This window comes from Trachymyrmex cornetzi, unplaced genomic scaffold (genome assembly GCF_001594075.2).
Source record: "Trachymyrmex cornetzi isolate Tcor2-1 unplaced genomic scaffold, Tcor1.1 scaffold156, whole genome shotgun sequence".
Taxonomy (NCBI): Eukaryota; Metazoa; Arthropoda; class Insecta; order Hymenoptera; family Formicidae; genus Trachymyrmex; species Trachymyrmex cornetzi.
Genome location: NW_017296157.1, coordinates 490,889 through 514,640, shown reverse-complemented (window position 1 = coordinate 514,640; position 23,752 = coordinate 490,889). Strand labels below are relative to the sequence as shown.

The window sequence follows — 23,752 nt, the reverse complement described above, 5'->3', positions numbered from 1 at the left end:
TAAACGTGCGTGGGCTACGTTTAAACGGATTAACGTATTATTCATTAAGATCGAGTATACACCGTGTAAACAAACAGCGGGCGCGAAATTGAATTTGTTTAAAACTTTCTCCCTGGCGTACGCCGTTAGTGATGAGTTAATCGATTGCGAATCGAGTACTAATCAGCACCGATTTCTATTCATTGCGACGCACGTCATCATCTCACTTTAGCAAAGTTCATTCGCGTTCACTGCTCGTTCGCTCTATGTTTTAAATGTTCTTTTAAATTTGACTAAGAACATGACGTTTATATTTGTGAGACCAATTAAAATATCAATCGTACAAATTTTTGTAGAAATATTTGTGTAAAATTATACATGCGCGAATAAGATATAAAAGTTATTCGTATTTCCTGCTTGTTTGCTTTATATTTAATTTTTTTTAATTTGATACACGACGGTTACATTTGTGATATCAATTTAAATATCAGTCGTAAAAATTCTTATAGAGTAAAATTACATTTGTGTGATTCTAGTAAGATACAAAAATTGCTGCACCGTCACGTTTCTTTGAAATCGCGGGACCAAAAAAGATTGCCGCAGGAACCTTGTTGAAACTTTATTATATCATTGTAGAATAATTAACTTCGCGAGGAAGACAATATGGAAAAATTCAAGAAATAATTTATTAGTAAGAAAGATAATTGGCAATCTATGTTCCAACACGCAATCTGCTCGTTAATTTATTCTGACTGCTTAACTGACTGCTTTTTATTCGATCAATATTATTAGACACTGAAATCTTTTTAAAAGAGTGCCTCGATAATCTATCTTGGTCACGAGTGTAGACAGTTAAGAATGATTAATTACGATATATAACAGAAGCGACGTTGAGGAAACCTTAAAAAGTAGCACACACAGTTACGCGCGTACAAAGCGTAAACCCTAAACTGCATGTACCCCATTATTACGCGTGAAATCTCCTCAATACATTTATTACGATGCTCTATGACAAAGCAACATTTTCATCGTGTCGATGATATAATTGAATAGGTTAATTGCACGTTAACGTTTATACCGAGAACCACTGCGGGCTTCTGAGAACAAAAATAGAGAAGCGATATCAACTGGGCAAGAAGCGAACTGAGGAGCGTATATAAGAACGAAGAGGAGCAAAGAAGACGGACGTAACCACGAAACGATAATCAAGTACGAGCAAGAAGAGCGGTCAAGAGAGCAGTCGTCTAAGATGCACACTGCCCCACCGGAGTCTTAGTGATCGTACAGGCAAGTGGCTTCCAAGTCTGGAGATCCCTTACCTAGAGAGTAAGATCGGTTCTCGTTAACCGCGGGCGAGATGCTGTCGACCTCGCTATTGGAAATTTAACGATGGTAGAACGTTCAGGTAGATGAAAAGCGCTCAGCAATATTCGCAGAGTTTTGAAATTCAATTTACGAGCGGGCGATCAAGTCTATTTGAATCGTTTCATCTGTAGGTTAACTTTATTAATAACTTTCGTACACTTAAACTGTATACGAGATCAAAAAGCTACAACGTTTCTTGCAAAAACAACTTAAAAAATTAAGTTCTCCGGAAAAGGGGAAAACTATTTTTCAACTTAACAGAAAGTTATTTACTATAATGAAATAATATCGGCGAAAAGAGAGAATGTACTCTTAGAAACATGATCAAATATTTCTAAGAGGCAACTGACATTATAAATGTCACTTTTGTTTTACAATCCTTAAAAAAATCACCCTTTATAAGTTGTGATGGATTTGTTATCTTCTAAAATTGTAATAAATCCAAATAAAATGAGGGAACAATATTAAATTGATCAGTATTGATTCACAAATAGTTCAGGTTTTAAAGCAATTTAAATTTTTGATTACTAGAGAGTAGTTTTAATTGCATTTATTTAGTCCGGAAAAATAATTCAGCGCGCAGTTTGAAAAAGACTACAATATGGTATATATGCAAGTACATATATAGTATATATTAGTAATTCAAGATTGAATTATTTAAGCAACGAAGATCCAGCTTCGACCGTGATAGGCATTTTAAAATTTCTAGTATTGATTGTGTTTCTCACATATACGGTCTAAAATTAAGATATTGTCTAAATTGATATTGACTAAACAGACAAATAAGACGAGAAAAATAAATGCGAGATTTGCCAAAGATATTTTATTTCACATGATAAAATATAACTCTCATCATCAAAATTCATAACCATTACGAAAAGCCCATAACGGTCGAAGCTGAATTTAGTGCTTGAATAAGAACGTATGAATTTCGGTGTAAAAATTTATATATTACGTATCAAATCCTGTCAAACTGCGCCGAATTGATTTTTCGTTATTGAAAAATGTTCCTATTACTTGTGTAGTCTCATGTACGATTCAATAAAATTTTTATTGTTCCTATCATTGGATTTGCTAGATGATAGAATGTAAGAACATATTCATGGAAATATTTCGATTTTCATAAGAATGGGTTATAAAAATCACCCTATTTGTCTCTGCCCATTTTAGCGGCTCAGGCATAAATCTTCCTTCTCTTCAAATGGTCGTGTGGGGAGCGAGTGCGAGAAATGTCAAGAATTACATATGTACTACACTCCGTCACCTCGTTCTACCATGAGAGAAATCGTCGCGGTCGACGCTTCGGATATCAACTTGCCTTGCAGCTTTTGCGACCTTGGGTGCCGCCATTTATGAGATCGTTAACGGTCAGATACGCGCCCGATCATTACGGTTTTACGACGAAGTCAACGTGCTCGATTACACCTTATTATTAGCGACGCGCATTAATCGAGCTCTCAGCCATAAAAATTTTCGGATATGTCCACGATTCTCTCGATCGACGCGTCAAACTTTCTCCATGATTCGCACATGGTGTAATAATATCTCATATGAAGATATTTGCAGTTCGAATCAGTATGCATAATCAACTTGTAATAATCAGCAGCGATTTTCACTTTAAATTTAAAACGTAATTTTTCAAACAAATTAACTGACAATAGTTTTTTTACCGATGGATATCGAGCGAGTTCTTCCCATAAACTTATTAAAGAATTAAAAATTCAAAAAAGCCTAAGTCTTATATTAAACCTTTCTAAACTAGAATAACTATAATTGCCTAGTACATTTTAAGAAGACCCCCAGCTGCTAATTTAAGGACATCTAGAAAGCGCATCAATGCGGAAGGAGAAATGAGAAACGTGAAAGAGTGCACTTTTACAAAGAGTAGATATTAAAGAGCCAGTTATAAACGAATTATCTCTTGCATCAAAATACAATGTAATTAATTAGGTGCTTCAAAGTTAAGTACGTGATGTTTTTTCCTTAATAGGACGCTGTTTGCTAACACGAGAAGATCATATAATCCAAGCTCTTAAGGGGATGTTAAACCGATTACCGAACTTGATCGAGAACGATAGTACAGACTTTTTTAATTCCAAATTCGATAATAGTGGTGACATCTTTGATTTATTTCTTAAATTATATTATGTAATATATATCGTCCTGTTTTACTCAAACGCATACATTTGTCTTTATCTAACATATGCCAGCACCATCTACCGCAAGACTGCGCAACTACTGCTACACGGAATTTCGGCTCTGTTGACAGTTCCAGTCTTCGCAAATCACCTGTATACACGTATTTTCCATTCGGTGAGAGACGATAATTTTTTTCTAGACTTTCAATCTTAGTTCTACAAACTCGGTATCATTCATTCCAATAATGTGACCTCAGCTGCACGCTTATTTTGAAGATATGGACTCTAAAACTCTTCAAGTAAATATGTATCTGAGGTGACAACTGTACGAGCCAAAAGTGAATTTTTTAACTTTTTTTCAATTTTCTCATGAAATCCAGTACAGCTGAGGTCCTGTTTGTGCGTACTTTAATTTATGTAATAATACTTTTGCAATCCGTAAATCCAATTCGGAGATTTTTCATCGAATGGAAATGTGGGCAGAAAACAGAAGGCTTTAGCATCGCCTTGAGCAGCTATAAAAAGGAGTACCTACTCTATAAAAGAATACAGATATAAAAGAATAAATGGGTGCGCTATATAGTACGCATACAAGCGTGCAGGAAAATAAAAGGAAAAATAGACGGGGCAGTAAAGAAAGAGCTCTGGGTAGCCAACTCTCCCTAAAGAGATTTGGCTCCACTTGTAGTCGGCCGCGATATAATACCCTTATGGCGTAGAAACGACCATGGGGTGCCATGCGCAGAAGTCTCCTGTTGCACTCATCATGCAAAATCCACTGCGTCCGAGAACGATTTATCGCAGACGAGACGTTGCTCATGCGCGCCTTAAAACGAAATTAAATCGCGTAGGCGGATTATTCTCGTAAGTCGCATGAAGGCAGACGGACGTCCATGTCGGACGTGGGCACGCCTCGCGATGAGGGACAGATGATACTGCGAGAATATCTGACGTAGTAAAAACGCGTGCAAGATCGCATTTATGGTCACAACGACTTCACAATTGTGTGATATGAGCTATAAAATATATATACACAAAGATTCATTTTATTTATTTATTTACTAATTTCTATCTTCAAGATTTCAAAAAAGCCGAATACTAAGGATAGATTGTGTAATCAATTGAAGATATCAATAAAAATCTTTAACTGCACTAAAAGAAAATTTTTTGGTATTTGTGACTATAGTTACATGTATATGTACATAATTATGTTATAATATTAGTGATAATATACAGTGAGAGCAAAAAGTATTCGTACAAGAAAATTTGTTATAAAAAAAGCCTTATTTGCAGAAAATAAACATTAATTAGCAATTTTATACAATAAATACATTCTGTTGTAACATAAACAAACGAGTTTCGTATGTATTCCTGATTTTAAAAGCTAAATTTCTCGTCTGTACGAATACTTTTTGAGCATTCAAACAATTTTTTATTTTCGCTTACTTTTCAGATGATATATCTTGTATAATTAATACACATCATTTTAGTATATATATAATTTTAAGAAACATACAGTTTATTTTATTCTTTATAAATAAATTGTTAATTATTCAACAAGAAATGATCGTAAATTAAACATCGAATCGACGCCAAATTGTTGAAATTATCGTATTTATATCGATTCGACATAAATTCGATGATTCATTTCTCGCTGGATAATATTTACTTTTTAAAAATAAAGTTTTTAAAAAAAATATTTTCTTTGTACAAATACTTTCTGCACTCATTATATGTATAGTTCTATAAAAAATATATACATATAATTATTATTATTATGGTATAATAATAAAAATAATAATTATAGTATCATGTAATTATAGTCACAAATATCTAAAACTTTTTCTCATTATCAGTATGGAAACAATGATTGCATTCAGTAGAAAAAGCAGTTTTGTAACTATTGTAAAATTCATTAGATATAAATGAATAAATCAATTATATTTAAAGAATCTTACAACAGTTGCAAAGCTACGTTTTCTGCTGAATACAATTAATGGATCACTATCGAAAGATAATGCAATTTTTAAGCACCCATTTCTCGTAGAACTGAGAACGTTTTCAGCTGTCGTTTCTCCAAAGAATATCTCTCGCAATTGAAGTTTAAAGAGATTTCTTTATCCTTATTTGCATCTGTAAATAACATCGGATGATTTTTCTCGCGCATCGCAGTGTGTTCACTGTTTTCTATGCCGGGAATGAATTTTACGCCATTTGCGTTTCGTAAAACCCAGATGTTAATGGATGCGACCTCGACATCTCGCGCCATTCCGAGTGGTTTAATCAAGTCGCGAAGGTGTTGCTTGCGGCAATGATGATCGACGTTTGTCCACGTTACATGTTGTATGTACATAAAGAATTCGAGGTTGAAGTCGAGACTCACGTGCGGAGGCGTCTTCAGCGAATTACGTGATGGCTCAATACGCGAGATAACATTAACGTATCCGAGAGAGTCGCTTCAGGCAATGAAATGATATCGATTGATTGCTGAGCCACGCGATAACAGATAACCACTGTCCTTGTGGATGGCGGTTCCTTCCTTTCGGAGACGATTCATCTCTTGCTTCAGGTTCGAGTTCATTTCGAGGAATACTTTCAAAGTGTTGACGAAGAGTCTTACAAATTGATGTGGAGTGCTTCTAACTTAGCATTGGAAGATGTACATTCTCCGGAGAAGATTTGCATCCTTTTAAAAAAATTTTAAAAGAAAGGAAACGAGAGAAATCTTGTGTACTTTTGCAAACGTATTCTTTATCAAGTATTCAAGAAAAACTGATAAATATTAATGACTCGAAAAGTTGATGAAATTCTAATAAAATAAGAATGCTTTTATAAATATCTACTTATTCCATTTTTATAGATATCCACTTACTTCACTTTTACAGATATTCATTTATTCTATTTTTTGAATTTTTGAAGAGAGAAGCAAGGAAAGTTATGCACATCTCTTTTATACATCATTTATGTAATATTTCAAAAACTAATAGATATTTTGAAACGGCGAAGAACGCTTTCAAGAAAATTGCCTTGATGAAAATTGCAATTGGGTGATATCGATTCTGTCATACGAGATAATGGATAATCATCGTTCTAAGAATAGCGGTTTCTTTTGGCTTTTCAGTCGTCTCGGGCTCGAGTTCCTTTCGGAGAATGCTCGGAGGTGTTAACGAAGTCCCTTTCGCGAAACACATTATAAGCACCTGAGCCCACAGCTGAGACCGCACTTGAGCAAAAACATCGCCGATAACCATCGAAAACTGACGTAACGCGATTAAAGCGCAATTAGACGCTTTTGTACGAGGGTGATGTAGGTAGACGCCGAAGGCCGCGAAGGCCACTTTTAATAACGAACCGATTAAACTAGTCGATCCTAGACGATAGAAAGATAATCAGGAACGAGGCGTGCCAAACAAAGGATCATCGACGACTCGCCTGACAAAGACGGCTGCTTGCGCCATTATTGCGTTACAAACATTTTTGTAACCCGCGGGTCGCCCTCGCGCGCGGTGTTCGTTACTTTCATTAAGTCGTTGATGCTTCGTGATCACCGAGGCCAGGCGAAAACGCTTGGCGAAATTAAATTATAGGATATATACACTACAACGTTCACGTTCTTGTAATTTTCATCGTAACTTTTGCCTCTTTGAGGTTTTCAACAAATAGAATAAATAAATACGTTAAAATAACAGAAATTGATTTCCTTATAAATCGACAAATTATCGTGTTAATAGAAAAGTAACACAAATAAAAAATTAGCTTTCTTGAAATGATGAAAGGAAATTCTCACTGAAAGGAATCGCTCTTGCGATTGAGAGCTTAAATGTGACGCAGTTATTCGAGAGTAATATGTGAATTGTATTTCTTAGACTTTACATGTGTTTGTACAAAATCGAACGTTCCGACTCCGTTTAAGCCATCATCATTGAACATCGCTGATGAACGGAGCCAAATCAACATTCCATTTTGTACAAACACATGTAAGGTCTAAGAAATACAATTCACATAACGCTCGAATAACTGCGTCACATTTAAGCTCTCAATCGACTGAATTAATTTTTAATTATATTTATTTCTCATATTCATTAATCATTTTTTAACATTCTTCCATTATACTTTCAAGTTATATACATTGAATATTAAAAAAATTTAAATTAAATTTGTATCTTCGTCAAGTAAATGATTAGAAAATAAATAACCAAGTTGACGACCGTTACTGTTACGATCGAATGTTATCGAGCTGCAATTATTGAAGCGATATCGCTCATGATGACACAGATCGAAGAAGAGGAGATTCTTCTTCCTGGTATGGTATCTATTGCTGATGAGCCACGAACGCTTCGTTGTAACGAATTTATCAACTCGGTTTCCTACTGCGCCACCCGTGGCGATTATAAATCCACCCACTGAAAGGAAGCGTACGCCTTCGAGCTTGTGCTCAGACACAGGACATTGGTAGCTATTATAACAAACCGCTCAGCGAAAAAGAACACGGTGAAAAAAGAAGCGAAAGACTCTTGGATGCAGATAATTTATCCCACGGGGGAAGTTATTTATAGAATTCATAAATTTTCTTTTGAAAAGAAAGCGTTAAACAATATACTTTGTGCACGTTAAAGCCAAATACGTAATTCTCTTTTCAAGGTACGTAATAATTAAAATCGTGAAATTCATAAAAGGCCACGCGATGCCAGTTGAGAGTTAACCTTTGGATGACAAAGATTTATTTTTAAACTCACTAATTGCCACGACTCTCATTAACCTATTTTTACTTTTCGTTTAATTTTGGACACTCGGGATCCTTACTTATCTTATTTATTGCTAAAATACAGCTTACACAGCTTTATTTCGAGTAAAATTTATTATAATTGATTATTTTTAATTGATTCTTGCTTCAAAATATGATACTGTTTCAGCGTCGGTGATAAGTAGCTTTTCTGTCTCATAAAAATTAATCAAATTATAACAAAAGATTTTTATTTTTCTTTTCTGATTATGAGAATAAATAATTATAAAATTGCCCTAAGTCCGTGATGCATTCCCGTCTTACTCGATCCGCGAAATGATACAAAGAAAAGAAGGTACAACAACGAGAAAATTTAGCTCCGTTACAAGCGTGTGGCATTCTAGAAAGTGATGGAAACGGCGCGCGGCGTCACGATCGCAGCAGCAAAGCAAAGCGAGAACGATCTCGGTATATGATACGGAGCCGAGGAACCCGAAGAGAGGAATACCTTTCTCCGGTGGAACATACATTCGGTAGAGAGACGTGGGGAGAGAAAGAAACTCGCGTACGCGCGCGCGTCGCGTCGGCGCGGCGTCGGCGCGTGCCATAAGCGTCGCCCACGCGCGACACGCGCGCTCAAGATTTTCTATCTTCGGCTCTGGTTACGTCTCTCTCGCGTTCTCTCCTCATTTCTCTCGTTAGGAAAACAAAAGTTACGAGTGCGCGTAGCGCTGTACCGATTTGAAAAATCGCAGGCGTTACGGTCTAATGTTTATAAACATTACTTCTTTTTACGGTGTATATAATTAACTGTCTTGACATACATTTCTTGATATCAGATGCCTTTCTCTAATATTTTAATTGACTCCGTTTCTATCAATATAGATCAACTTTAATCTTGGCTTAATCTACTGTTTATCTTCTTTTAGTGTTCTTTTAAGCATTAGAAAAAGATAAAGAGTAATTTAAATTAAGATTCAAGTTATACTACATTGGTACAAATGGGCCTCAGACGTAAAATATTAATTAATAGAGAAATGTATTCAAATTTTATTATTTAATTAGTAAAATGGAGAACACAGTTCGCAGTGCAACACCGTTAGATACCAAACGAGCAATAGTAATTTAATATTTTGGAAGATAAATTTGTAAAAGAGCCAATATGAGCCAACACTGGATATTGGTGTGTAATAATAATAATAATTTATTAAAACTAAACAAAATTTATTTTGTTTGACCTACGATCAAGGTCCTCCTCAGTACACAATAAATTAATCAAAATCAATCAATATACATAAAAAAACCAGGAAAAAACGCAACGCAAAAATATATATAACGTAGTAGAAATATCCTATCTGAAGTCATCATCATATTCATCAAATTTACTGAAATATAATTAAATGAGTAAACAGTAAATCGATCAATTTAATGGATTATTTAAGTTTAACAACACTTAGTATTCATATCTTATATTCATGTGAGTGTTTTATATATATTTTCAAAAAAACTTATTTTTATAACACTTATTTTTATTCAATTATATTTCAGTAAATTTGACACTTTAATAAATATGATGATGACTTCACATAGGACATTTCAACTATGTGATATATATATATACTTTTTGCGTTGCGTTTTTTCCTGGTTTCTTTATGTATATTGATTGATTTTGATTAATTTATTGTGTATTGAGGAGGACCTTGATCATAGGTCGAAACGTATAAATTTTGTTTAGTTTTAATAAATTATTATTATTATTACATACCAATATCCAGTGCTGGCTCATATTGGCTTTTGCAAATTTATCTTTTGATTTAATCTTTAAAGCCTTATTGATCTCAAAGTTTAATAACATTTTGTTATTTTTAATTTTCGTGTGTGTCGAAATGTAAATCAATTCACTTGTGATTAGTTTCAAAGTAAACAACGTCCACATTATGTATGCATTTAATAAACAATAAATAATTTGATTTGAGTCAAATTTGATACATTTTCTTTAATTAAATTGTTTAACTTCATTGTTTTAATTCAATTAACAACATTTTGAGTAGAAGTAAAGCTATAGAAATGATTAAAAGTAACTCAAATTAAGTATAATTTAACATTAAAAATTTAATATTATAGTAAAATACAGCGTTTCGCGCTGCGATCTCTACGTCGGCAGCTGCGTCATGGTGAGCGCATGCCACAGTTTCGTGCGTGCCACGAAAGATAGAAGTGAGAATTCTACACGGTTCGGATCGACAGACGGCTATGCAGTTAGAATCGGTTCTGGATCGGCAGCACGCTTACGACGCGTGCCGAACCTCCTGCCCACGCACGCAAACTAAACAGAATTTTTATGTCTGAGTTCAGAATCGAAATCGATATGATATTTAACCGTACATTTTCTCGTAATAGTGTGGAGCCGAGCGATATGCATATTATAATTTATTGGTAATGCTGGCTTTTATTATTACGAAACGCAGTCCATAATCGATGCAGTTTCATATTTCTTCTCTTCCTTTTACGCGCATTAAAAACATAGCTCGTAAACGCTCTCGTTTTCTCGACTAGAAGATGGAATCTTTAATTGATCAAAGTGTATAATATAGGTGATTCGAGATATGTGTCTCTTTTACACCTCTTGCCCATGCGAGCTAAACGGAATTCTTACGTCTGAATTTAGAATCAAAATTGATATAATATTTAATCGTAGTAGTTTTCTCGCAGTAGTTTCGAGCCTAGTAATATGCATATTATAATTTATCGATAATACTAACCTTTAGTACGAAACGCAATCCATAATCAATGTAGTTTAGTATTTCTTTTCTGTTTCTTTCAAGAACATTAAAAACATAGATCGTGAACGTTGTTGTTGGCTCGACTAGAGGATGAAGAGGAATCTTTAATTGATTAAAGTGCATCGTATATATGGCTGTTTGAGATATTCGTCTCTTTTGCAACGCACGCCGCATCACTGATATGTAAATAAGCGCGTCGTTAGCGAGGAATTATATTAAATAAGCCCCGGCCGGTTTATAAAAGGCATATCGCGATCGCGGATGAGCGTACTTAAGAGTTAATGCAAAATGAGCGTAACGACGATATCGGGCTCGCTTGAGAAACCCGTTCTCGAAAGCAAATAATTGTCGCAATTTTCTCTCGCGCGTTTACAAGGTAAATACCACGAGGGTGGCTCCTATCGTTGATAATGACGAAAAAATATGAAAACAAGATGCAGCCGTTAACACGTAACCGTTACATTAATTGTCTGATACTTTCTATACCGAGGAGAGAGAGAGAGAGAGAGAGAGAGGGAGAGAGAGAGGGGGGAGGCAGTACTATATTTTTAATATGTTATATAAATATTATATAAGGGATGATTCCACAAGTAAAAATAAGCGAGATGTGAGATATTTGAGATATTTTTATGATAAGATTATACGTGTCAATTGTTTTATGAGAAAAATGCAAATTCTCGATAAAGAAATATTCAACACAAACGAGTGAAAAAAATCACATTCGGTCAAGGCGGTTCTTGATGACTAATAATAACATTTTTATATAATGATTTCCAGTTCTAACAAATTGCGCGCCAATTATTTATCGATCTTGAAACACAGTTCTAAACTGAAGCTGGATTGCGTAATTAAATTGACAAGCAATTTAATATTAATGCTAATGAGCATCTTTAAGACACTGTAAAAAATTTATTGCGAAAAACATCACAGCCGAGATATGAACCTGATCTCCCTCATTCCACACGGGCATTTTACCAATTCGATCACCAAGGCATGATATTAATCGCAATAACCAGAATATATAAGAAGAACGTCTTTTTCAGGCAATATAAGTAAATAATAAGTGAAAATTGACTGAAAAAAATGTTCAATACAAATGAGTAGAGGAAGCCATATTCGATCAAAATGAATCTTGATGCCTAATAATGCTTTTGTGTGAATTTAACAATTTCCAGTTCAAACAAACTGCGCGCCGAATATAATCAGTTTGCTTGAACTGGAAATTATAAAATTCACATTAAAAACGTTATTAAGTACCAAGACCTACCTTAATTGAATATGGCCTTCTGCACTCATTCGTGTTGAAATTCTCGATAGATTGTTCATTTGAACAATACGCATTTCTACGGCTTGAGGTACTCATTTACCTTAGCTGGCGGATTGGAGAGAACATCGGTGACCACCGCGGTCGTTGCTGCGTAATGAGACTCGTGTGTACACGAGGTGCACAACGGTTTCCAGTGGAAAACCTCGCGAGCTTCCACAAGACGCAGAACGGGAATAAATACCTGATTTACCACGCACCAAGATTTACGGCAGTTGCTCCTGTTCGTACAGCCCGTCCGTTACGTTAGCCACTCCCTTCCTCAGAGGCGAAGAGAACAGGAGTAGCTCTTAGTGGCAATCGGTTTGGGTATAACTTTCTTAACTTTCATTTCCTAAGTGTACGAAATCTTTCGCGGAAAATATCCAGCATAAACGAAGAAAGCAGTACGTGATTATAGATGGAGAGATAATTGCGGCTTAGCATAGTTCGCTCCTAGAGAATATACAAGCGCGCGATGCGCAGCCGTGATTAAATTAAACCGCGGGTTGTATTTAAAATATGATGCTATTAAAGGAGCATCTATGTTAACCCTTAACCTGACGCAAGATTACGGAACATGTGGATTTACAATTGTATGACTGACAATGAGTTACGTATCGTAGACTCGTAGAGTATCCATAAAAAACGAAGTGAAAGTTCGAGTATTGAAAAAGGAATATACATAAACACACACATACACATATGTATCTATAAATATTCCTTTTTCAATACTGATATATCACAAGGACGATTTTATGTTCCAAATTAATTACGTAAAAAATATAAAATTAATAATAAATAATTGCATAAATATATTATGAAAATATTTTACTGATAGCGTTGCGCGTGTTTATATTACTATATCCATGAATAACTTAAAGGTAGAAACAATACACGTTCTGCATGCTTGCAGACAGAAACGATCTCCAAGTTTGCGCCGTCTACGTGATGTTTTGACGCTTTGCAAATCGCTACATCTACTTTCTTTTTCTCTTTAACGCGAAACCTTCGAGAATATGTTACGACGTACATTTTGCTGACGAAAAAGTTTCGCGCTCATACATTTGTATTTTCAAGAACGGCATACTATTTTCCGCCATAAATTTCACAGTGCCTTGCACATTTCTGAAAAGCAGGCAGCTTACGTGCATGTATTTTAATCCTTAAATTTATAATAAAAAAATACATAAATCAAGTAAAAAAAGGAATAAAAACAAAAAATAAAATATGCGCAAAGGATTTCAAAAAATAAAGAATTCAGAGAAAAATGACAATACATTTAAAGATTAATTCTGCAGTTACATAAACGCAATGAATACTACAATGTCGTAAATATTGAAATAGCAATACAAATTAAATAAAACTCTGATAATAAATAATAAATTAAATAAAAAATAAAATGCCTTTTAGAACCAACATGGATGTTAATACAAAATTAATGTCAATTTGTTAGGACAATTAATCAACGAATAAATAAAATAATAACTACATTACTATTTTATTTACTTGTTGATTTATTGTTTTAATAAATTGATATTAACTTCGCATCAACATTCGAGTTGATTCTAAAGGGCATTTTATTTCTTACTTATAAATGTTGAAAATGTAGGTGAGAGAAGAATCCATCTTTCAAATCCATATATGTTATGTCAAGAGCGTAATATAGAAACGGTAGAAGAGTTAGTAAATCAGTACACACGATTGCGTTCCCTTAAGGCGCCATCGGCTAAAATGGAATTCTGCTTTCGACGTCGATGTAACGAGAAACACACACACACACACACACAGAGGAATACATTTCCCTCTTCATTTCCAGCAGCCTTCGGTTGTCCACGGGGGCGGTATATAAAACGACTTTTTATTCACGCTTCGGTAATCAACGGGACATCTCCGCACTTTCGAGTCGCCACAAACGAAAATAAAGGAATGGAGAGAGCGAGGATTTCATCTTGTATCGTAGGCGTCGATCCGATAGCCTCGATTGCCACGGACATCACGCGGCAATTAAGGGAGAGAAAAGCGAGCGAGAAAATCGGGATCGAGCCGTAGCTGCGAGCTAGCTGCTTCCAATATCGATGACGTCCGGCTTTTGCACTGGTGAAAATAATTATGAACTCGCTTACGGTCGCGTAGCCGCAAGGAACACCACGCGGTGGAAACTAATGCGGACCTTCTGGTAATTTTGCGCAAAATGCAGCTATATAAATGGCAAAACGGTAATTATCGTGGCGCCAGTTCGCTATGCTACGCCACGCGACACAGAGCACAAGCTAGTATAAATTTATGCGCCATAAACCTCAGGGCAACGTGGCGCGACGGCGAATGCAGCAAAAGTGCACGAGTGTAAGTGCGACGGGAACGAATATTATAATAATAAAATTTGATCTCAACTAATGTTGTAATAATAAAAATTTATCTCTCGATGTTAATTTTAATTAGGAAATTAGCTTTTAAAACTCCGTTAAAATCACCACCATTTTATATACACTGCACTACGAAAAAGTATTGTATGTATATGTATGTACATATATAGTATATACAAATTCACATGAAATTATTTAAGCATTGAAGATTCAGCTTCGACCGACAATTATGGGCCTTTATTTCCTGTTGATTGTGTTTTCACGGTCCAATAAGATTCTTATTGTACATTGTAGTTCTCAAATTTTGTAGAATTTTTAGAAATTAATTTTCAATTTTTGTTATTTAAATAGTTTAATAACTACTAAGCATTTTTTAGATAAACAACAATTCATTTTTATGTTAAAGAAAGTGATCTTATGCATGAATTATAATGCACGGTTTTGTATTATCCTCCTATAGCTAATTTATATTCTCCTTATATAACATTTCTCTTTCTGCTATGCCTGTCTACTATATTAAAGAAGATTCTTTTTCTATTCTGCTTTCTAGTTGTCATTTATTTTCTCTTTACTTGTATATGGCTCTAAACTTCGTTATGCATATGGGTATTGCTGGCGATTGAGACACTCGTCATAAGACTATCGACCGAAACTTACCTTCTCGAACGAGCGGTCGTTAACTTCGCAAAAAGTGTATTATCTCGTTAAAAAAAAATCATTTGCTACATATTGAGCGCGTCCGTTCTCGTAAAATTTTTTATGCGTTCTCGCGCAAACCGAAACGCGTTGCAAAAGGTACGATTGTGTAATCACAACTTATAAGCGGATCGCTTTCCGTAATCGAGACATTGCGGTCGATACCCGGGGGACTTCCACGGTCGGCTGAAGACCGTTTCCTCATGAATCGACTCGATCAAACATACCGCAAACAATCGCCGCCGGTTCTCAGGAGCGAATCGAAAGCAAACGTTTCAGCACGGCCACAATATACCCTCAACAAGCCTTATATCGGGATAATTAGAAGAGAATTGCTTTGTCATTTTCGACGTGCAATAGGGCACTTAACAAGCTCGTTCACAATCTACGCGCAGTCTGTGCCCCTCTTGTGTATTCGGAATTTAATTACATTCGAATAGAGTCTCTCCCCATGAGAGACTCTCGTCATTTTGCAATGTAATTACGCAGTGACAATGAGGAATAGCACAACCTTTTTCTACTTCCGTGTCTTTCGAGGAAAACTCGGACTTTTTATATTGTTACAAAATATATATCTAAAAAATACGGGACAAGATAACAGATTTTATTCTGATAAAGTTGATTTTTTTTTGCGAAATTTTATTGTTCTTTTTATCATAAAAAGAAGACATAAAATTCTTCTGTTCAAAGTATATATAATGACACATTTATAATATTAAAATAATGTAGTAAATATAAATCGGCTACCGAGCTTTTTCGTCTAATATTCGAGCTAATATTCGTCAGTTATAAAGCGAAGCGTATTCAGTTACTCAATGCATATTCTACCGTACTTAGGTAATCGTCGTACGCTATCCAGATAGTGCAAATAATACCGTTACAAGAACACGACATCCTAGGCATACGATAGTGTACACCTGGTGTCGTTGCCTCCTGACGCCAATCGTGTGAGGTGTTTTAACGAGTGAACTTCTGCCTGCAAATTTTCGCCCAACCGTTCTTATGTAAGAGATCTGATATCGACGCGTGGAGAGATGTTCGCCGCGCGCATTAGCAATTCGATACCGTTATAAATAACGTTCGTCACTTTCGTGAACGTTAACAATGTAATCATTTGTAATGCCTAGTGGCATAACAATACCCACACAATGACAAAGGAAAAGCTCTGTTGGTAAGAAAAAGAGAGACCGTAGATTATTATTCATTACGAGTGGGAGAATTTATCATAGTCCAAGACTTAAAAAATCACCCGGGGAACTCTCAACAATCGGATCATTTGTTTTGAAAAGTGCATGAGTCAGTGCAATTGAATTTCATAACAGAGAGACAAAGAGATATAGCGGAGAATAAATGATATTCTGTACCCGCGTATAGATTGAGTTACATTCTCTAAAAGCATTGCACTCTGTACGTTTATTTTTTTTCTAAAATGTGCTACTTTAAAGCTTCAACACGTTCCTGTAGTTTTTGCATTTATTGTACAAAGAAAGACATATTTTGCATGACTGATCAATAAACATTGAATTAAATTGAGTGATAATTTGTACTGAAAGACGGCTTTTCAATTTCATTTTGTTAGTCAATAGCCGCAACAAATACTGCGTTCGCAAATAGCAATAAATATTGATACCGATGCTGCCGTTATTAGCGAGATTTAAATTCCCCAGAAACGCAGATTGCATGGAAAGTAATCGGAAATTCACGGAAAGAGAAATATCTCATACATTACGCGTATTATCAGCACATACGTGCCGTTGTTTTGTCGGCGATTGTTCTCTCTCTCTCTCTGCGAGAAGTGGAATGGTTTGCCGCAGGATCACAAATTATCATAACGACATTCCGAGGCTATCGTCAATGCCGTCCGTTTGCCTGAACTGGCCTGAACGAACTAAATACGATGATAGATTTATTTTCCAATAAAGAAAAAAAAAACATGCGACCTTCAATTTCACGCCGATACAATTTTCATGGATGATTTACGCTATTTTAATCAATATATGATAAAACAAATTAACTTACATATATAAAATATACAGAGCACTCTCTATAGTTTATCAAGCAAGAAGAATTTGAAGAAAAATCAATAATGTTAATCTTGTTTCTATATTACTTTGTATGATATATATATGCAAATTTTAATCACCAATGATTGCATTTTAGATTGAACCGACTCGGGAGAGGAGATAAACGAAGTACTTTTTAATTACAACCATATTCCGCATTCCGCGCGCGGCTCGAAACGTGACGGCGACCACGAGAAGCGCGGGAAACCGTAACGAAATCGTGATCCACCTTAATACAGGCCTCACGATTATTGCGAGAGACTGTCGCATCGTCCGTGGCCGCCGGGCATCGAAGCCATCGTCGAGCAAAGTATTTTACGTGCAAATGGAAATCATGGGTTGTGCGCGCCGAGCTTATAGGTACCTCTATCCTCGTCTTCCTTCTTTGCCGTCCGAGACCCGAGTGTTATTAGGTGAAAGAAAAAAAGAAAGGCGGAGAGACGAATGGAGAAAAAGATGGGCTACCGCATCGCCGACGCCGACGCCGACGGGAGCTAGGGACGAGCCATTAAGCTTGTTAAGATTTAAATCCATGGCCGGGTACGAGGTTTTCCGTGCGGTTTCCGCTTGACGGGCGTGGCGTCTGTTCTCCATCCATATAGGCGACCTATACGTCCCACATCTTCAACACGATCTGCGTTTTCTCTCTGCGGGGCCGCGAGTATGCGATAATCGAGCCGCGAGCTCGCCTACGTGGTAACTGTACATTGTGGGTCATTGCTTGCGATAAGTGCCCTGAATGTCCGACATTTTTGCGAGATGTTAATGGGCTCGATCTTGGACACCGTGCACGCGCGCGACACACCGCGCGGGGATATATTCTCCTTTATCGATTAGCCATGCCTACCCGACACGTCGACGTGTCATAGAGAAGCGGTTATGGGAGAAATTAAATTTACATAAACGTCACAGCCCGGCTCGACTCGCTCGCTACGGATTTATGTCAGTCTTCCGGGACGGAAATCGTGCGGCTGGAGGGCAGTTACTCTCCTAGAGGAAATTCACCTACTTTTGACGATTATGCACGATTTCACGCGGCAATCTCGATCGCTTCGTCGTGATCCATCATTATCGATATACGTAGAATATCCTTCCTCTTTAACGCTTTCCCGTTAATGACACTTTGATAAATCGGTCTTCGAACTTTATCGAACGCACAATTACGAAATTATTGGAAATTACTTTCTCACTCGGTTAAACTGAAAGAATGCGAAACAGAAAGCGACGTTGCTTTTTAGTTTACTTTTCAACGATTTTCTTTAACTCGACTAATGGTGCAACAATAACTCAATGCTGAAAATTGCAATGTTACAATAAATAATAATTGAGAATTATTGAACTCCTTTTTCTATCAATAACTGAATGATAAAAAAAAAAAAAAACAATTAAAGTTATCAAATTCGTTAAAGCATTGTTAGAAAATAGAGTGATTAATGGTTGAAAGATTTCGAGTGTTATTAACGCTGCTTAATTCATTGCATCTTGACGTCAGAAGTGAGAAAAATACATAAAGAAACTTTCTATAAATTATATTAAAAATGTAAGTACTTTTGATAAAACAACATTTGCAGTTGATAGAATAGATATATGTAAAATATACCGAAAACTTCTCTTGTGTTCCGGTATAATCAATAAATGATCATACATTTGAAATTGAATTATGTATAATCAGAAAACAAAACAAGCTATATGACAGTTGAATTGAAATAAATATAATTTTATTCTATTCTGAAATAAAATGAGAGAGTTTTCTGTATATTTCACAAGTGTACTCCATCAAATGCAAATATTATTTCATTGAAAAATATTTCTATTTAAATATATTTTTTGTAAGAATATTTATTGTGTGTTTTCTCTTCTGACGCCATCAATCTGAAGATCCGTGATGAGTGATTGGGAATTCTTTAATGGATTGCTGTCTTCCGCCAAGCCTAAAATGCAAAATCTCAATTCACGATCGAAAGTCTCAAACCGTCGTGGTTACGTGCGAGAACGCACGATCAATCGATCGCGGATCTACATTTTTAATGGCACCGATAACGCACCTGGCGCAATAATGCGCGCCTTGATGAATGAAGTGTATTTCATGTCGCGGTCCGTAGGAGTGCTCCCGTTTTCCGAGATAATCGCGGTTAGAAACTTGCCGATCCTGTTCACGAGCCAATTGCGAATTAAACTCTGAAGGCAAATCGCTTCGCCCGGACGATCGTCGCGCACGTGTACGCCTTTTATCGGCAACGCGCGAGCGTAATCGGATGCGCGCGTAATCAACTCGCGGTTACTCCGAATTAACTTAAGCGATAAGACAATTAACGAGGAAAAAGATTATCGATGCTCGCGGTTATCGTGCATCCGGGGCGTGATTTGAGATTCAATTGAGATTTCCGCGAAACATGCATAAATCGTGAAAACTCGATGAGCCGTCACCGCGATCGGCTACTAGATTTTATATACGCGATTACCAATTGGATCCGTTAAATCAGTGAGATAAGAACTCTTCTCTCTGCGAGTGTGATTACAAAACTCTCACGGAGGTATAATTCAAAGATAACAAAAATAGTAAACACAAGATCTTCTGCAATAACATGGTACGCTGATATATTAAAATGAATATCGATATAAATATCCTCGTCGTTTTCAAGTAGCTTCTTACCTTCGTACGAGATATGGCGAAAATCCTCGGTAGCACGAGCGATGGCGGTGAGGATCTGCAACGTCATCGCGTACACGGTCCACCGCTCCATCTTGGCCGCGTGCAGTTCCCGCTTCTGCAACATGAAACATCGATTTTTTATTCTGACACGTTCTTTTACAGGTCACGTGGGAGTGGAGCCGGAATCGATTATCAGGGCTTCTAATTGGGACGCGGAGCATCTCGGGTAGCACACATTACTGGGGTCGAGAAAGCTTGACTAATGGAGGGATATTGGGAAAAGGGCGAAATGCTCACAAAAATAGCCAACAAGAGAGAAAAAAAGGAAATGACAAATTGATGCGAGAGAGAGCAAGGCTCTCTATCTTCGTTCATCTCCATGACATTTGCATGTTCCTGTCGTTAGGTTATGTCCAACGAAACGGCCTTGGACATTTTCTATGCCTGCAAATAAGCGGGCGATGCGGGCATGCTGCAATTAATTGCACAGAGATAAACCGCGTGATTTGACGGCGCGATTAAGATCGATCGGGCCATTTCTGAGTAATTTGCGACAGATTCTACCAACGATTTCTTCGCCGATTCTCGACGGTATAACTAATCGCAGTCACGTGTGTTCTGTAATGTTCACCAATTAAGTCACCAACGGCTCATCTAGTCGGTCTGGAAGGATCTTCGAGATCATTTTCAACTGTCCTGCTAGTTCTCGTTAATGCAAATCGCGACAATTAAATCCACGGGTCGCGTGTGGCGATCAAATTGCAGCGTATCGTTTAACTGATTTGATGAGTTAATAAAGTTCTATTAATTCTAGAAACTAAGTCAACAATATAGGAGAGAAGTGAAATTGGAAATTACATACTAAACGCAACAATATGAGAAAGTTGTACGAGAGTTTCTGCTTGTATAATAGACAATATAATCACGTTTGTTTCATCGTGCGAATTCATTCAATGTTAATTAACAATTTCGATTTTTCTTTTCTTCTCTTTGCGAAATTATTACATTTTGTAAATAAAAGATAAGCTTTCTTAATGAAAGCTCTTTCTTTTAATTGTAATTCTTTTCGTTTTCATCACAGTTAAAAATTGCTTCTTTCAACAGCGTATTTATATTAAGCAAAAGAACTTAAGATTAAATGACAACACGAGCGTTTTGTAACGGAACGAAGAGTATAGCTCAACACGTATCCAATTAACGTGCGACTATTTAAAGGCGACTATTTAAAGGCTAGCCGAGTTAGTGCGCCAGTCGTAGAATCGGCTTCTTACGACGCAGTACCATTATGTCGAATAATTACCAGATCACCTTGAGATCGGACAAAAATCACGACCGAACCGGACATGCCGACTGGGATCCTCAGAGAAGCTTTATATCTCGCCAGTGCTACCGCTCTTCTCAATGGACGGTAATTAATTATGCGACCCGAAGCACTCGGATCAACGACGCTTCTGTCCTGTCAATTAACGTCCACCTTTGTTACTCCCTCCAGTCCGTTCACAAAAAACTGTCACGATTATCTGGCGAACATGTATTCGATCAAATATAGTACGGCCATGTAGAATGACGCTTTCTTTGTGCACAAAAGCGTTGTGAAAAACAACAAAACAGTGATAATGAATAAAATCTTATATCAATAATTTATTGTATTAGAAACTATATCTATTTATATTATTTTGATAAAATATTTTAACCTTCGAACCACACACTGGGTCTTTCGTGTCCATGCATTAAAAATAATCATTTTTGTATTTTAATAAAATAAAAAACTGCTTTTTTTCTTCAAAAATCGAAGTTACAATTTTTATATCAAAACTAAATTATTTTCTTTTTCTGGTGCAGAAATTAGTTTCCATAATTTTTCTAAACATTTTTTTCCAATATTTGCATAGCAGGATAATTTAGTACAGACTTTAAAGAATATGTGTGAATTTTTACAGAATTTTTCGAACACTTTAAGAGCCTTAAAATCGAGTCGGACACGAATGATCCATGTATGCCGTCCAAAGGTACCGAAAATAAATGTACATAGGTTCGAGGGTTAATTTTGATGGAATATAATTTGTATGATACAAATAGAAAGGCAGATACTTTCCTCATAAAATTATTTTCTGACCATCTCACTTATCACAGTAAAAAGTCTAGCAATTCAATGTTGAAAATAAACCGCAATAAATTGCTATAAAACTATTCGTTAAAAAGAGAATAATTAGCCTTGAAATTTCAAAGGCGGATTCTATTCTATTCCGTTCCGCGACGATGATCGCGTAAAAACGGACTCGGATAATTCGGCCGATCTCTCCTTTTACGCTTATTTTAGAACGCAACGGTCAGCCGCGATTATCGCGTTCCAATTCGTTTCAGGCCTTGCGGCGACGACGAAAAAAAAGGTGGCAGGCGGGGTATCTGTACGTGCGCACCCCGGCAGCGATCGGAACGACCTTAATGCACGTGAGGCTTCCGAGGAATGCAGATGCGCGTACCGCGCCGCATCTCCTGCGAGATGATTTATTCATTTTGGCATCGTGAGATCCGCCTGTGACGCGGGAGAATACTCTATGGCGAACTCTCGATGTTGTACGTCATTCATCGATATTCATAAATGTCACAGTTGAGTCCGTGTGATTCTGACAGATTGACCTTACGTCTTATCTCACATAACGTTGTACTCGCTCGATCGCGACGACTTATGCCCAATTTCTTCACTTCCAGATAAGTTACGGATAACCTTATTCAGGAGATATCTCCATTGTATTCTGAGAGATATCTCTTAAATAAAGTTATCTAGAGGTGAAGAAATTGGGCATTAGAGCAGGCCTGTTCAATTTGAGCTCCGGAATCAAAAAAATTCAATGTAAGATTTCAGGAACTGTAAAGTATTGATAAGTGTGATCGATCAGACGTGTATCATTTACAGTCCTCGAAATCTTACTTATATTGATTTTTTGCGTCGATGGCTTTGCGTTTTTGCTCCGAAGCTGAAATTGGACAGGTCTGATTTATAGGATTAGATATAAAGGCAAAGTCGCTTAGCAACGATGGATTTTAGATCTATTAAAAAAAAAGAGAAGAAAATACTGTATCTTTATTTATTCAAGTATCATCAATCTAACGCCATGTCAAATAGAGTATTGAGCAACATCGATAGACAACCAAGGGATTCATATATTTGTTTTCGTGATAACGAATCAGTCCAAAGTGATTGAACGATATCTCGTATCGAAGACACAGATTTAGCGATTCTCGCAAATCAAATGAATCGTTACGGACGACGATAGTCGTAGATTTATACGTTATCGAAACTGCATCTGTGGATTTATGTACACGCGCATCAATGATGAATGGATCAACGAAATATCTAAAGGGGATGTCGTTATTATCGAAGAGCGCCTACATGGTGAATAAGAAATATCTAGCTAATTAAGCTGATAGATGTATGTACTATGTGTACACGCGGTAATTTGTTAGACTGCGCTCAGCGTTTCAGATGTTAATGTCAAATGGAAAGCATGCTCTCCTGGGTATGTCACATGAAGCTCGCAAATTACAAAGTAAAAATATACTCATGGTTATTTATGTATATTTATATTTGTGATTGATATATCCATGTCATAGAACACAACTGTCTCAGTACTCTTCAGTACTCTTTTTCCCATCTTTCTTAAGAAAAGAATAATAGAAAT

At 36.4% G+C, this 23,752-nt stretch overlaps 1 protein-coding gene across 4 annotated transcripts in view; it reads right to left on the bottom strand.

Annotated features, from left to right (window-relative positions):
* Sema5c (Semaphorin 5c) overlaps window positions 1–23,752 on the bottom strand; it is a 121,614-nt gene that overhangs the window by 50,499 nt on the left and 47,363 nt on the right. For 3 of the 4 annotated variants that reach the window (XM_018503385.1, XM_018503383.1, XM_018503384.1), the window contains exon 2: window positions 20,070–20,184. In XM_018503385.1, coding sequence (XP_018358887.1) covers window positions 20,070–20,160 — 91 coding nt within the window. In that variant the 5' untranslated portion in view covers window positions 20,161–20,184. Of the gene's footprint in view, window positions 1–20,069; window positions 20,185–23,752 lie in introns of those variants that run through there. The other variant, XM_018503386.1, reaches the window with a different exon arrangement.